The 14,810-nt window shown below is 48.3% G+C and overlaps 1 protein-coding gene across 1 annotated transcript in view; it reads left to right on the top strand.

Annotated features, from left to right (window-relative positions):
* Window positions 1-14,810, top strand: part of DSCAM (DS cell adhesion molecule) — an 818,243-nt gene that overhangs the window by 704,580 nt on the left and 98,853 nt on the right. Inside the window, exons 17-18 of the mRNA XM_046001392.1 lie at window positions 6,035-6,275; window positions 7,861-8,007. Of these exons, the coding sequence (XP_045857348.1) occupies window positions 6,035-6,275; window positions 7,861-8,007 (388 nt within the window). The remainder of the gene's footprint in view (window positions 1-6,034; window positions 6,276-7,860; window positions 8,008-14,810) is intronic.

Raw genomic sequence — 14,810 nt, 5'->3', positions numbered from 1 at the left:
CCGGTCTCCCCCTGTGCAGGATAGGCCCTGGTTCCTACCGCTCCAGTGAATGCATCCACTCACCACACAAGCTTACCGAGTAGCTTCTATTGATGCTGAGGAACAGGGACGGGGACTGGAAGGAGGACATGAAGATAAGAAAGACAGTCCACAGTCCCCGGAATAGAAGGGAAATGAGGACTGGTTACGTTTCAGGTGAATTTGGAAGAACCTGAAAGAAGAATGTTCAATTCATTTTTCACCTGAGTTACTCAACATGCCCGAGTAACGTGGTGTTCTTGGAATGCAGAAATCTGCAGCAGAGGCTTTCACTCTCTGGTTGGTCGGCCGGTGAACCCTAGCATTGAGCCGAGTCTGTTCACCTTCACTGGGAAGGGAAAGGGAATCGTGCAAGAACAGGACCTGGCTGGTGGCTTTCTAAAGAAGAGAGGCCTGCTCTAATCACCCACATCCTTGATGATGCTGTGAGCATTCACACATCCTATTCTCGCTAACTTTTTAAAGACCTCTGTATCTGCCACAGGGAGCTCCCAGGCTCATTTGGACGGACACATAAAATACAGACACTTGCAAACCACAGATACACTGACGCCGTGCTACTGTTGTCATGGAGATCGAAAGAGACAGTTTCTTAAAGGAAGTGGGGGTTGGTGGGGGGGACCGGAGGCTGGAGGAAGGACACCTGGAAGGATGAAAGAAAAAGCTGTTTAGGGGGGACTGCAGGAGGAGAAAAATGGCAGGGCTGGAAAGGGGAGAGAGTTTCCCAGATGGCAGATAAATGAGACAAATGGAAAGAACCCAGGTTCATTACTGGATCCAAAGGTAAATGAAAGGAAGAGTAGTAGTCAACACGGAAAAACAATTAACCCTATATGAGAAGCACAACAGCGAAGAGAGAAGGGCTCCTTCCAGAACTGTGGCACACTCGAAGGGGCTTGGGGAAGGTAGAAACAGGACACGTGTCAGTCAGAGCCGTCTGTAAATAATGCGATCGGACGATTGCCTTCTGCGATATGCAGTGAGCCCTAGACGTCCCTTCTTTTTTTCCTTTTTTCTTTTAATTTTTCCATTCACTTACATTCCAGAGTCTTCCTTTAATACACATTAAGAGGACTGGTTGCCAGGTGAGATTTGCTATTAATCTGTGGGTCTGCCATAAATTATCCTTGCTCTAAAAACATGTCACCCGTGAGATGGCCAAACAAGTGAACAAACTCCAGGATCCCTGCTTTAATAAGGAAAGGAAAAAGGATGACTTTGTGCAAACAAGTTGGCTCCTCAAATGCTCTTTTCTTCCCTTGACGGGTCTGGGAAGGGAAGCTGGACCCCCTCGTCCTGATTCAGGAGCCGCCATGCTGAGTGACCGTAGGTAGGGGTGCCAGCTGTCAACCTGGATCCCAGCTGCACAGTGCTCCCGAGCGACTACTGGCTAGTCCAGGCCTCTGACTGACAGCTGCACCATGGGCCTGCAGTCCGGGCATCTCTTCTGTCTTCAAACCACCCTCGTTGGTCCTGTACCCAGGCTGGTTATAAACCTGTAACGATGTCATTCCTGACCATCCCTTTCTTTGCGCCTCACATATGCTCAAAACCATTCTCTCCTGTGTCTATAGTAACTTTTCTGAGAATGTCCACTCTGCTGAAGCCCTGTTTTGGACAAGGGAGTGGCTGAGATTTCAAACACGTTTGTGAGAATCCTCGGGCACTTGGAGCTTGCAGTCAAGTCCTTGGAAATCAGACATTCGATATGGAACAGAGGCCACAGGAGGGGATGAAATCGATCAGTTCTTGTGGAGTTGATGGTGATTCGGTGTGTGTGGGTGGAGGCCAGAGGAGAGAGAACCCCTTGGATGGAGGCAGTTGAAGGAAGCAGATGAGCTGGAAGTTGAGCTGGCTTTGGAGAATGAGTTGGGCTTTGATAGAGGAGGAAGAAAAGTGGTCTCTGATGAGGGCTTTCATGAGCTGGGAAAACACAAGAGAATTGGAATTTCCATGCTTGTTCAAACAGCTAGAGAGAATTCTAGGTCACCAGGTAACATCCAGGGGGCGTTAGCCTGGAAAGACTACAACCAGGCTTGAATCTCACTACGGGTGCTGCTGAGATTTGGGGAGAAAGGGACACGATCCAAGTGGTATCTGGGGAAATTTTCCTTCTCCAGTATCTGCAACCCAGATTCAAAGTATGTTCAGGATCTCTACCTGATTTCCTCTTTTTCTTTCCTTCCTAAACCACCATTAATTTCATTCATTTAGTTTCATGAAACAAATAATTATTTTTGAACCAGTTTGTCAATCACAATTTGAGGCTATTTAAATGACCAGAGAATTATATTATGAAACTGCCTTCCCCATTAGGGTTTCTCCCTTACATACGTCTACCTTTATCCCAGGTAAACATATTCTCCAAGGCTTGAATGTTTAAAGCATCATCCAAAAATATTTTATTTTTTTTAAGATTTTTTTTTATTTATTCATGTGAGAGAGGGAAAGAGAGAAAGCACGAGCAGAGGGGAGGGTCAGAGGGAGAGGGAGAAGCAGGCTCCCCACTGAGCAGAGAGCCTGATGTGGAGCTCGATCCCAGGACCTTGGGATCATGACCTGAGTTGAAGGCAGATGGTTAACAGGCCGAGCCACCCCGTTGCCACCCAAAGCATATTTTAAAGTAAAGGATATTATACATTGATTTGTCTTGGGATGACACGAAGCTTGTTACCAGACTGTTCCACACGCCCTGTCCCCACTAGCTTGTTGTCCATTCAACTCAGAGAAAGTCTCCGGGGTCACTTTCAGAAACACTTTGGAACTTGCCCCATAGTCCCTACAATTTCCTAGACTGAACATACAGAATCCTTCTGTTTAGGGACCTTTAAAAAGAGATCTGAGTTTTCAAGGATTTCTTTAATGTAAACGCACTGCAAGGGGAAATCGGACTATCCAGCCTACAAAATAATAATAAAACATAAACTTTGCCTGACATAGTTAGAATTTTGGCTTTTATTTATGAAAACAGCACTTTCTCTTCATGTGATTTGTTAAATGCTTCTTTGATTCAAAATGTCTATCACACGGTGCCTGGGTGGCTCAGTGGGTTAAGCATCTGCCTTTGGCTCAGGTCATGAACTCAGGGTCCCGGGATCCGGCTCCATGTTCAGCAGGGAGCCTGCTTCCCCCTCTCCCTCTGTCCCTCCTCATTGCTCATATTCTTTCTCTCTCAAATAAATAAATAAATAAATAAATAAATAAATAAAATCTTTTAAAAATGCCTATCATAAGTTAGGCTAGTTAGAATGTACTTTCATCTATGGGAGGGAAAAAAATCAAAAACTCCCCCTACCTGTGCAACCATATCCTAAACCCAAGAAGCTGAAAGTTAACAAGCAGATCCCCTTGCTTTTGGAACATTTAGTTACGTTGTTTGCCCCTCTATGTAAACACTTTCTGATGGGTATTTGCCTCTACTCTCTTCACTTGCGTCTTGACCTGATGCCATAACCACCATACTGTGATCCCGACTTCGTATCTGAGGAGGTCCTAAGCCTACACAGGGAACCAGTTGAAAAATTATAATACTTAATGGGCATAAACCATTCTTTAAAAATATGTATCATTTATATTTGTTTCACCATATTTAACATTTAAAAACTATGGGGGGGGGGCGCCTGGGTGGCTCAGTGGGTTAAAGCCTCTGCCTTCGGCTCAAGTCATGATCCCAGGGTCCTGGATCAAGCCCCACATCGGGCTCTCTGCTCCACAGGGAGCCTGCTTCCTCCTCTCTCTCTGCCTGCCTCTCTTTCTCTCTGTCAAATAAAATATAAAATAAAAAACAAAAAAACACACACAAAAAGAACTATGGGGGCCCCTGGGTGGTTCAGTGGGTTAAAGCCTCTGCCTTCAGCTCAGGTCATGATCCTGGAGACCCGGGATCAGGCCCCTCATCGGGATCAGGCCTCCTCTCTCTCTGCCTGCCTCTCTGCCTACTTGTAATCTCTGTCTGTTAAATAAATAAATAAATAAATAAACTCTTTAAAAAAAAAACTGTGTGAAATCAGCAAAAGTATCTGTTTTAAATTTGACTTACAGATGACTCTTGCAGGGAAATAAATTTTATTAATTAATTAAATGACGTAAATGCACATTCAGTGGTTGTGGTAAGACAGTTTCCGTGGAATCAAATTCTCAAAATCTAAAATCTTTAGATCTGATTTCATACGAAGTGAAAAGTCACAGCTCATCACTGGAAACACAAGATTGCCCAGAGATTTGCTTGTAAAAAAGGGGTGAGCTCTCGTGTCAGGGTCCAACCGTGCCAGCTTGACTAGGACCGTCATGATTTAGAGGAATGTTTCCTTGATCTCCATTGGAACTGTGTGTATGCGTGAAGTCAGTCTCATTGTTGGGCAAAGGCGTTGCAATCCAAGAAAACCCAAAATGAGGAAACTTGATTAAAAATGTGATTTTAGTGCCATCTAATTCCACTGGGCAGGGGGCATATTAGACAATCCATACAGCACGCGTCACCTCCTCCCCTCCCAGTCCCAGACCCTGGCCATCCTTCCAAGCCCCCGGAGGCAGGGGCAGCTGGCCTCTTCAAACTGCTCTGAGTCCGTCACTTTCTGGATGTGCACTGGCCTTCGCCCTCCAGTGCCCGACGCTTGGACATCTGAGATTCTCTGTGGTTTCTTGAGTGTTTACTCCCTCTCTCCAACTGGCCTGTCAGCACTTTGGGGACAGAAAAGCCTTTTATGGTCCTGAGAAATCTAGATCTATAGTTGTTAGTGAAATACAGACACACACACACACGTACATGCACCCATGGACTCACACACATGAATACACATATGCATTCCCACATACACACAAACAAACCACAAATGCACACACTTGCACACTCACATACAGACACACCATGAACTCACACGCATACACACAGACATCACACACATATGCGCTTGTTCACACTCACACATGTGCATATAGACATAACACCTGCACACAGACATTACACGCATAACATGTACTCACATGCACACACATAAAACACACACTTGCACACACACACTCACATACATGCACCCATGTACTCACAATGCACAGGAACATAACACAAGACACACATGTACTCACACATGCAGATAAACATGACACGTGCGTGTACTCACACGTGCACAGACACGACACACGTGTGCACTTGTTCGAAGACTCACACACGTACACACATACTTTCACACATGTGCATGCAGACACAACACACTCGTTCACATGCTCATGTGTGTGCACACACTCACATACAAACACACACCCTCACGCATGCACACGCAGACTTACACACTCACGCACACACGTCTCTCGACTACGTGAAATTTCTACAGAACTTTTACTTCATCACTGTTGTGTTGTTCTAATAACATACTTGAAAAGAGTTTTGTTTCTTGTAAAAACCCACATATTGGCCAAAGTGTTCTGTCTTCGAGGCAGGACACGCTCCGTCATTAGCAGAGAGTAGCTCACCATCGCCTCAGCCCTGCCCGGTTTAAATCACCGTGAAGTGATTCCAAAATGATGTGTGTCTTCATGCCGGGGGCGGGCTCCTTTCACACGCAGCTTCCAACTGGAAACACCTTTATTATTCTGGAACGTTCCGTGAGACTGCAAGCTCCACAAGGGCAGGGACCTTGCACAAAATCATGTCTGCTCCCCAGTGGCTCGGACAACCCGGCAGAGCAGCTCTAGCTCAGTAGGTTCCGCCGGGTGAAGGTGTGAAGGTCAGCGTGCCTGTGTGATGGCGGTCGATGTAGCTGAGACGCCGAGACGGCGCCCAGTGTTCCCGACTTCTGGAGGAAGGGCGCCCGGCCAAGAGCATGGGTTCGCCGCTTCACCCCGACTCCACTCCCACCAGGACACCTACTGCTGTTATTACCACAACCTTCAGACTGTTTTCTGCTTTCCCAATGGGGGGGGGTGCGGTGCGGGCGCTGGCTTCCCTCCTGTCGTCCCTCCAGGGTTCCTTAGTGTTTTCTTTTTCTTTCCTCTTTAGGCTCCCAAGAAACATTTGCAAAATGGGATTATCCGTGGCTACCAAATAGGTTACCGCGAATACAGCACTGGGGGCAACTTCCAGTTCAACATTATCAGTATCGACACGACTGGGGACAGTGAGATTTACACCCTGGACAACCTCAGTAAGTTCACCCAGTACGGCCTGGTGGTGCAGGCCTGCAACCGGGCCGGGACGGGACCTTCTTCTCAGGAAATCATCACCACCACCCTCGAGGACGGTAGGTCTGGAGCCCGCCACTCATGCCTTTCCTTCCTCAAGGCTTTGCTCTGGTCGCCACTCCGCCCCCCCACCCCCCCCGCAGCCTGGCTCCTGCTGGCCCTGCTGCCACAGCGGTGCCAGGCCTGGGGGACTGCGGCTCCGTTTCGGGGAAGTCTGCCTTCATTCACTCACCGGCTGCACAGACTGGGTCTTGCCCTTGACAGAGCTTGCAGGCAAAGCCCAAATCCCTTCCCCTTCCAGCATCTCATTCATTCCAGGCGCGAGAACTGGACTTTTCCCAGGTGCATTGAAGGTTTTCCCTAGAACTGCAGAAGCCTGACCAGAATGTAGAAATCCAATTTCCTAAGAATTTCTTCCAAATCAGTGCTAAGGAAGCTCTCCTCCCTCCCCGCTTTCCCTCCCTCCCTCCTTCCTTCCCTCTTTCCTTCCTTCCTCTCTTCCCTCCTGCTTTCCTGCGTTCCTGCCTTCCTTTCTCTTTCTCTTTACGATTGCTTCCTATTTCCAAGCACTTTGGACCAGAGCAAGGAATGAGCAGGCCTCCTGGCACAAATCTCACGGTGACTGAGCGCCCCCTAGTGACCACAAAGGGTTAATTCGCCTTGTCCCATGACTGGTCAGGAGGGCTGGAAAAGCAAAGGAGAGCTCTGGGTCCAGAGACAGAGATAAGATACAGGCTTCATTGCAGCAGTATGTGCAGAGTTTAAGGTACCAAATTTGCACCGCACTGGCCTCTTAAGCAGATAGCCACGTGGTCACAGGTGTGAAGAGGCACAGGGCGACCTGCATCCATAATTTCTGACCATTTCTATAGGGAGAGAAGTCTTAGAAAACCAGAAACCCAAAGACTGGGATTTTCTGTCCAGCATCACGATCTCTGCAGTCATGATTACATATACCTTTTGGTTTTTGCCTCAATGCTAATTCTTCACTGATGTGCATGGTCCGTTGATATTTTGTCCCTTCTCCTGGGCACAGTGTTTAAGGTCTGGATAAACTCCATGTGAAAAGCGTTTCAAAGAGCCCCCACCTCAGTCCATTGACCCTCTGTCCTCTGACACCATGTTACAGTTTCGCAAGGGGAGCTGGCCAGGGAGGGGGCAGCGAGGACGCTCTGACCACGTGTCTGCTTTCCAGCGCCTCTCATTAGCCAGGTTTCCCATTTGTATGGCAGATACTATGGACTGTGGAAGGCATGCGCTGTGTAGAGCAACCCTAACCTCAAGCAGTCGCGAGAGCAATGAGGAAATAAACTAGAGAAGCAATGGGTCTTCACTCTTGCAATAAGATCAGAAATGTTCTCTGCCCTTCCGTGCTGGCGCAACCTCCTTCACTGTGAGGCAGTTCAGTTGGAAAGAGAGAAAGTCTGTAAGGACGTACACATAAATGCACGTTATTTGGCGGAGTTATCATACTATCTGAATGAGGAGATGGTACTCATATTTCCCCTTTACTTTTGTGGATTGAGTGTGATTTTTTTTTCTCTTGCTTGCATGTTGAAACATCAAAGTAATGCTGCTTATTCCGTATTGCTTTGCCAATTAAACTACCCACGGTTGTTACAGATTCTAATTATTTCATTTCAGTGCCCAGTTACCCCCCTGAAAATGTCCAAGCCATAGCAACATCACCAGAAAGCATATCAATATCTTGGTCCACACTTTCCAAGGAAGCCTTGAATGGAATTCTCCAGGGGTTCAGAGTCATTTACTGGGCCAACCTGATGGATGGAGGTAAGAGGATAAAAACGAGGGCTGTGAGTTTGCCCCAGAGGATGTGTGATGGTATTAGCTGACGCCCCTCCTAACGTGGGTTTTAGGGTATGGAGGGCGCATCTTTATCAGTGGACGCTGTTCACTCTCCCCACGTCATTCTGTTCTTACCTCTCATCTCGACTGCTCACAGGGGTGTACAGCTGCTTGAAACCACATGTAGCCTCAAGAAGCAATTTGAGGTATGAGAGGGGAATGGCCCTTGGGAAATATAGTCATGGATGTGCTTTCCTAGATGAATATCTATGCCAAGCCTCTGCAGGCTGCACTAGGACGTTGATCTGATTCTAGAAAGTTCTATGTGATGTGTATCCTAAAAGGTTGGCCCCCCTCCAATTTCCCGGTAAGATTCAGCAGGGAAACCTCCTAAATCCCTGCAGTGGGCCCATGAGAGGGTTCAGAGGGAACGCCAGAACGCCTTGCCAGGAATATTGTTATTCTCGGGAGGAGCGGTTCCACCCCAGATCCTCCATTTTGTCTCCCATCTTGCTGTCCTCCTCCTTCCCCTCCTTCTGTTTCTCTTCCTTCGTTCTTGTTTCTGTGTGTGTGTGTGTGTGTGTGTGTGTTTATTTCAAATTATAGGACAAAATCTGTCTATGTGTTTGACAAAATCTGTGTGTCACACTGAATGACAGTGTGACCCCTCAGGTAGTGGCGAGACCGGAGCCAGAAGTTTATGGGGGAGAATGCGTCTCAGTGTGGTGGTGCTTTCATGGGGTGGGTGCTGCTGAACCAGACTGAGCCCCACTCCGTCAGCAGGACAGGCACGCACCCACCCTGCAGCATTCCCAGGGGAGCTGCTGAGGTCCTCTCACTCCCTGCCTGCAGGCCAAGACCTGTGTGGCCCACACCTGCACCCTCCCCTTCTCTCCTCTCCAGCTGACTCTCGCACCCCTGCCCCAGGGACAATGCCTCTCCTCTTGTCTGGGGCTTCTTCCAACCCCCCTGCCTACATGTGGACTCCAAGAGCATGCTCACCTCTGAGTTTGGGCAAACAGAACCAGCACCGCCAGATCTAACCCACCCCTGTCCAGGCCACCCAGGGCTGCTCTGCCAAGCCGGTGGCTGTGCCCACCCCAGTAAACAGAACACACAGGGCCTCGGAGGCTGCAGGGGCTCTAATATTGGTGCCAGAATAAAGGAATGAAGACACTTGGCTAAATAAGCTTAATTTGCTAAAAAAAAAAAAAAAAAAGAGCAGTTTGGGGAGGCTTGGTTATTTATGTCTATGCCAGACCTGCTTCTCAGGGCTGATGACCAGAGTCGGTTCCTCCTGCTGCTGTTCCTCCTCCTCACACAGCATCCAGCCCTAGAGCCGTTCCATTAAGATTCACCTGCTTGATCCAAGGCAGAGGTGTTCGCTGAGCATCTTCTCTGTGTGGGCTTCTGGGAGGCCGAGTCTCCCATATTGATGTTCCAAACCAGTGAGCCAGGGAGAACCCAGTGAATATGAAGCCACAAGCCCAGTAACGCTCGGCCAGCCCCAGAAACGGACAGATCGACACAGATGATTCTTCAACAACTTCCCCCTCTCGTGACTCAAGAAAAGCTTTAAAAATCCCATAACGTAAAGTGCAGAGCAGTGAAAATGTGTACAATATCCATCTTATTGACATGCTGCCGTATGACACAATCGTGTGTACTTGTGCTCATCCTCGTCCAGAGAGAGTCGGAACTAAATGCGTTTGCACACCCACCTAGAGGCGGTGTGACACTGAGATGGTTCTGTTGTTGCTCCTGTTGGAAGTATTTCCAGGATCCAGGAAACAGGGCTCCTCGTCCGTATCATCCACGTTCCCCCTCACCACTCATACTGTCGATCGGCACCTCAGCTCCACGAAGGCTAATGTGGTTAATACGGTACTTTTGGCTTGATGCTTCTAAAGCTTGAAAAACGTGAATATTCAAAAACATGAAAGTCTTTAAATAAAGACTGCTTGGAAATGCCTACAGTTCCTAGAAATGCTTTTGCTCACTGTATGAAGATCAAAGTGGTGTGCTTAATGCCTAATGTAAGAGTTCTACACTTAATCTCCGAAAGATGAGAAGGAAAGCCTTAGAGACATAAACCTGCTATGAACACTCTCTCTTCACCTGCTACTTGTAAGAAGTGACATGTATGAATTAGCAGGTAATTCCATGGGATTACTGGATGCTTCCACAGAAACTCCTCAGGTTGCTGCTCCAAGGTTCCCACAGATGGAAAACATGTGTAAAGGACCGGACCCACTGACCCCGAGAAAACACCACACACACACTTTCACACTCACATTCACACACACTCAGACACACACTCATAGACACATACTCACACAGACTCCCACACAACCCTCACACACATCCATTCACACTCACAGGTACACACTCACAGGCACACTCACAGACTCACACAATCCTCACACATATATCTTCTCACACTCACAGACACCCACGCTCAGGTCCACACATGACCCTCACACATACATCGTCTCACACAGATGCACACACTGACAGGTACACACACAACCTTCACGCATACATCTGTTCACACTCACTCACAGACTCACAATCCTCACATGTTCATCTGCTTACATTCACAAACACACACAGGCACACACTCACAGACTCACACTCAACACTTACACATACATCCTCTCACAGAAACAGTCTCACAGGCACACAGACTGACAGACTCACACATAATACCCACACATACATCCCATCACCTCACAGGCTCACACACAACCCTCACACATACATCTGTTCACACTCAGACTTACAGACTCACAACACTCACACATACATCCTCCCACCCAGACACACACTCACAGGCACACTCACAGACACACACAACACCCACACATACATCTCTTCACACTCAGAGACTCAGACTCACAACACTCATACATACGTCCTCCACACAGACAGACATTCACAGACACACTCACAGACTCACACACAACACCCACACATACATCCCATCACACTCAGACACTCACAGACTCACAGCACTCACACATACATCCTCCCACACAGACACTCACAGGCACACACACTCACAGACTCACACACAACGCCCACACATACATCTGTTCACACTCAGACACTCACAGACTCACAGCACTCACACATACGTCCTCCACACAGACAAACACTCACAGACACACTCACAGACTCACACACAACGCCCACACATACATCCCATCACACTCAGACACTCACAGACTCACAGCACTCACACATACATCCTCCCACACAGACACTCACAGGCACACACACTCACAGACTCACACACAACGCCCACACATACATCTGTTCACACTCAGACACTCACAGACTCACAGCACTCACACATACGTCCTCCACACAGACAAACACTCACAGACACACTCACAGACTCACACACAACGCCCACACATACATCTGTTCACACTCAGACACTCACAGACTCACAGCACTCACACATACGTCCTCCACACAGACAGACACTCACAGACACACTCACAGACTCACACACAACACCCACACATACATCTCTTCACACTCAGACACTCAGACTCACAGCACTCACACATACGTCCTCCACACAGACAGACACTCACAGACACACTCACAGACTCACACACAACACCCACACATACATCTCTTCACACTCAGACACTCAGACTCACAGCACTCACACATACGTCCTCCACATAGACAGACACTCACAGACACACTCACAGACTCACACACAACACCCACACATACATCCCATCACACTCAGACACTCACAGACTCACAGCACTCACACATACATCCTCCCACACAGACACTCACAGGCACACACACTCACAGACTCACACACAACACCCACACATACATCTGTTCACACTCAGACACTCACAGACTCACAGCACTCACACATACATCCTCCCACACAGACACACACAGGTACACTCACAGCTTGGGAGACACAGATTGTTACTACCACTGATTAGCAGTTGCCTCAAATACAATGCAGGAAAGCGTTTTACTGTTAGTGTGGTCAGATAAACGCGGTGAGTACACCTGACAGGAGAGGCTAACCAAGGAGAGGCTAACCATCCAGTATGCGGGTGAAACTCCTGAGTGTTTTCTCATGATCGAAAGTTCGATACTGTTCAAGACGCGACAAGGCCATTCATCTGCTGTTGCTAGAGAAGCCGTACACTTTGAAGTCACAGCTCCATCTGCATCTGAACCCTGTCATTCCGTCTGTGTTTCCCCGAGACAACACGGTGCTTCTGCGGCGAGGCGGCATTTGTGCCGACCGGATGTTTGCTTCGGTGACGGCTCGGTTGGCAGCACTTCAGAAATGTCATTTCCACCCCTGCTTTCTTGCCTTGAGACTCTTTGAGTAGGAGGGAGGGTATGAATACATAAAACAATTTGTTTTAAAACAGCTAAAAATTTTTATGGTAGAAATAATATGTCTAAATGTATTTTATATATTCATCTCATATTATTGTATTCGTGATTTCAACTGAATGTTACCCTTTAGTTCCTGGGTGTCTTTTTTTTTTTTTTTTTAAATAACCCCATGGAGTCTGTCAAAGGTAGATGATGGAAATCCTGCTTAAACCATAAAAAAGAACAAATGAAGCGTGCTGTTTTGATTGGGCTTTTTGTCATGATTTTCCTTTCTATTTTCTCCGCATCTGCTAAGCATCAAGCACCTGCCAGTCAGGAAAACGCCCAGTGTGCCACCCGGACCGTGTTACGAACCTCGGGGGGCCATCTTGAATGGGGATTCTGAATAAATCATTTCATCAAAGCAATGTGAACCCCAAGACAAGTAAACATCCAAGTGTTAACTCTAATCTACGTTGTGCTTCAGTAGATGGAATTTTTCTGCTTCAGTTGTTTCTTTCTTTAAAAAGATGGGGAGGGTCCGCTTCACCTTGTCCCTTGGAGCTGCCCTCCTCCTCCCCATCACGGTGTCTTACCCAGGAACGGCCCTGATGCATTCGTGCCACCTTCTCCTGCAACCAAAGACCGCCGCCTGCTCCCTCCAGCAGGGAGACACCCCGGGGCCCTTCTTAACAATGAAAACTTAAATACAAATGCAAAAACCCAAAGTCCCCAGAGGTCAATGACGTAGACAAGGTCTCATAACTGGCTGCTGGCCTGCAGCTCTGTGGAACTCTGTTTTCCCTGGAGGGTGTGTGTGTGAGAGAGAGAGAGATCTTTGGCACAGTGCGGAAGTTCCTAATCTGAAAAGATCTTGATGAGACTACACTTAAATTTTTCCCATTAGCTTTTGGGTTTTCTTCTTTATCCTCATCCACTTGACCCATATTAGATCCACTCAGGAAGACGAGCATCTTAAGTGGATAATATAACACAAGGCGTTCTGGTGGTCACCAGCAGACCCTCCCTTCCAAGGGGAGGCTTCCTAACCCATCAGGCCTAACAACTGTCCACTCTCTGAATGTGCAACGACCCCACACATGAGCAAACATCCTTTCACTCTCGAAAGCCACTCTTGAGGCTTCCAGATTGTGGTCCCAAATAGTGCTCACCCTGCTGGCCTTCCCAGAAGACCCCAGGCCAAAGGCACCTTCTGGGGACTGCCTTCCTTGCTCACTTTCCCCCAGCACAGCGTCCAGCCAAAGGACTGGCCCAGGATCTGTTCAAGGTGGTGACGGGCCTTGGGCTCACGCTCAGGCCTGCAGCTGAGCCTATGACCTACCTTCCCTCCCATGCCCCTTTTCCCCACAGCCCGCACCCCACACAGGGGTCCTGGCCGGTGTATGACAAGCCTGGGCCACTCCAGGTTCTATCTGAGATTCAACTTTTCACCTATGTCCAGCTCTGATGAAAACCAAAAAGACAAAAAAGACATTCTGGAGTCATCCCTAATGAAAAAAAGATGTTGTTAATTAATAGGCGGCCGTCTGTGTGATATGCCGGAAGGACAGGAAGACAGAAAGACAGAGGGCAGGAAGAGAAAGCTTGTTTAATCTGGCCGATGTGACCTTTTCACCAAGTGATCACAGCAGGACGCTGAGACCGTGGTCCGTGGACATGAGGCCATGCACTGTGGCTCCACGGCCCACAGTCTTGGCCACTCTGCTAAGCACCATGACCTTAGTTAGGCAGGGAACTGACCCGCCCCCTGCCTCGGTTTCCCTACCTGTAACCTGAATGGGTCGTGGAGATGATAGGATTGGTGCACTGGTTAAATAGGTTAGCTTTGAACCCAGAACGATGCTGACCTGTAAGTGAGCATGCAGGGACGGCGGTTGTCTTCGCCAAGGCAAGAGGGAGAGAAAGCTGGCAGACAGCCCTGCGGCTTGTTAACTGTATGCACAGGGGACCTTCGCGACAGCCAGCCACCCAGCGAGGCTCGTTCCCGCCCGTCCTCTTAGAAACGGGGCACACAGGCTCGAAGGCGGGGCCAGTAGGCCCGAGGGTCCTGTGTGGGGGTGAGCAGTCCTCAGTCCTCTCTCTCCTGCTCCAGGTGCTCTGTAGGTGGCTCAGTGCAAAATCCAGAACACCCATGGAGCTCTTTAACACATCATTGTAGGTTTTCTCAAATCGTCCTGTCTAATATGTCTGAGATGAGAGAGCATAACATTCCACCTTTGAATACGATGAGCTGATCCCACTCCAGGAAATGTAGCATTTTTAGCTAATGCCACATTTCTGACACATCAGCGTGTCACTGCAGCAGGGAGGCTGGGGGTGGGGGCGGTTTGTTCCAGGTAAGAGGAGCAGCTGGCAGTTCAAACACCTGAGAAGTTAGGTACTTAAAAACGCAT

The sequence above is a fragment of the Meles meles genome, chromosome 4 (genome assembly GCF_922984935.1).
Source record: "Meles meles chromosome 4, mMelMel3.1 paternal haplotype, whole genome shotgun sequence".
Taxonomy (NCBI): Eukaryota; Metazoa; Chordata; class Mammalia; order Carnivora; family Mustelidae; genus Meles; species Meles meles.
Note: the sequence above shows the minus strand (reverse complement) of the source record. Positions and strands in the feature narration are given on the sequence as shown.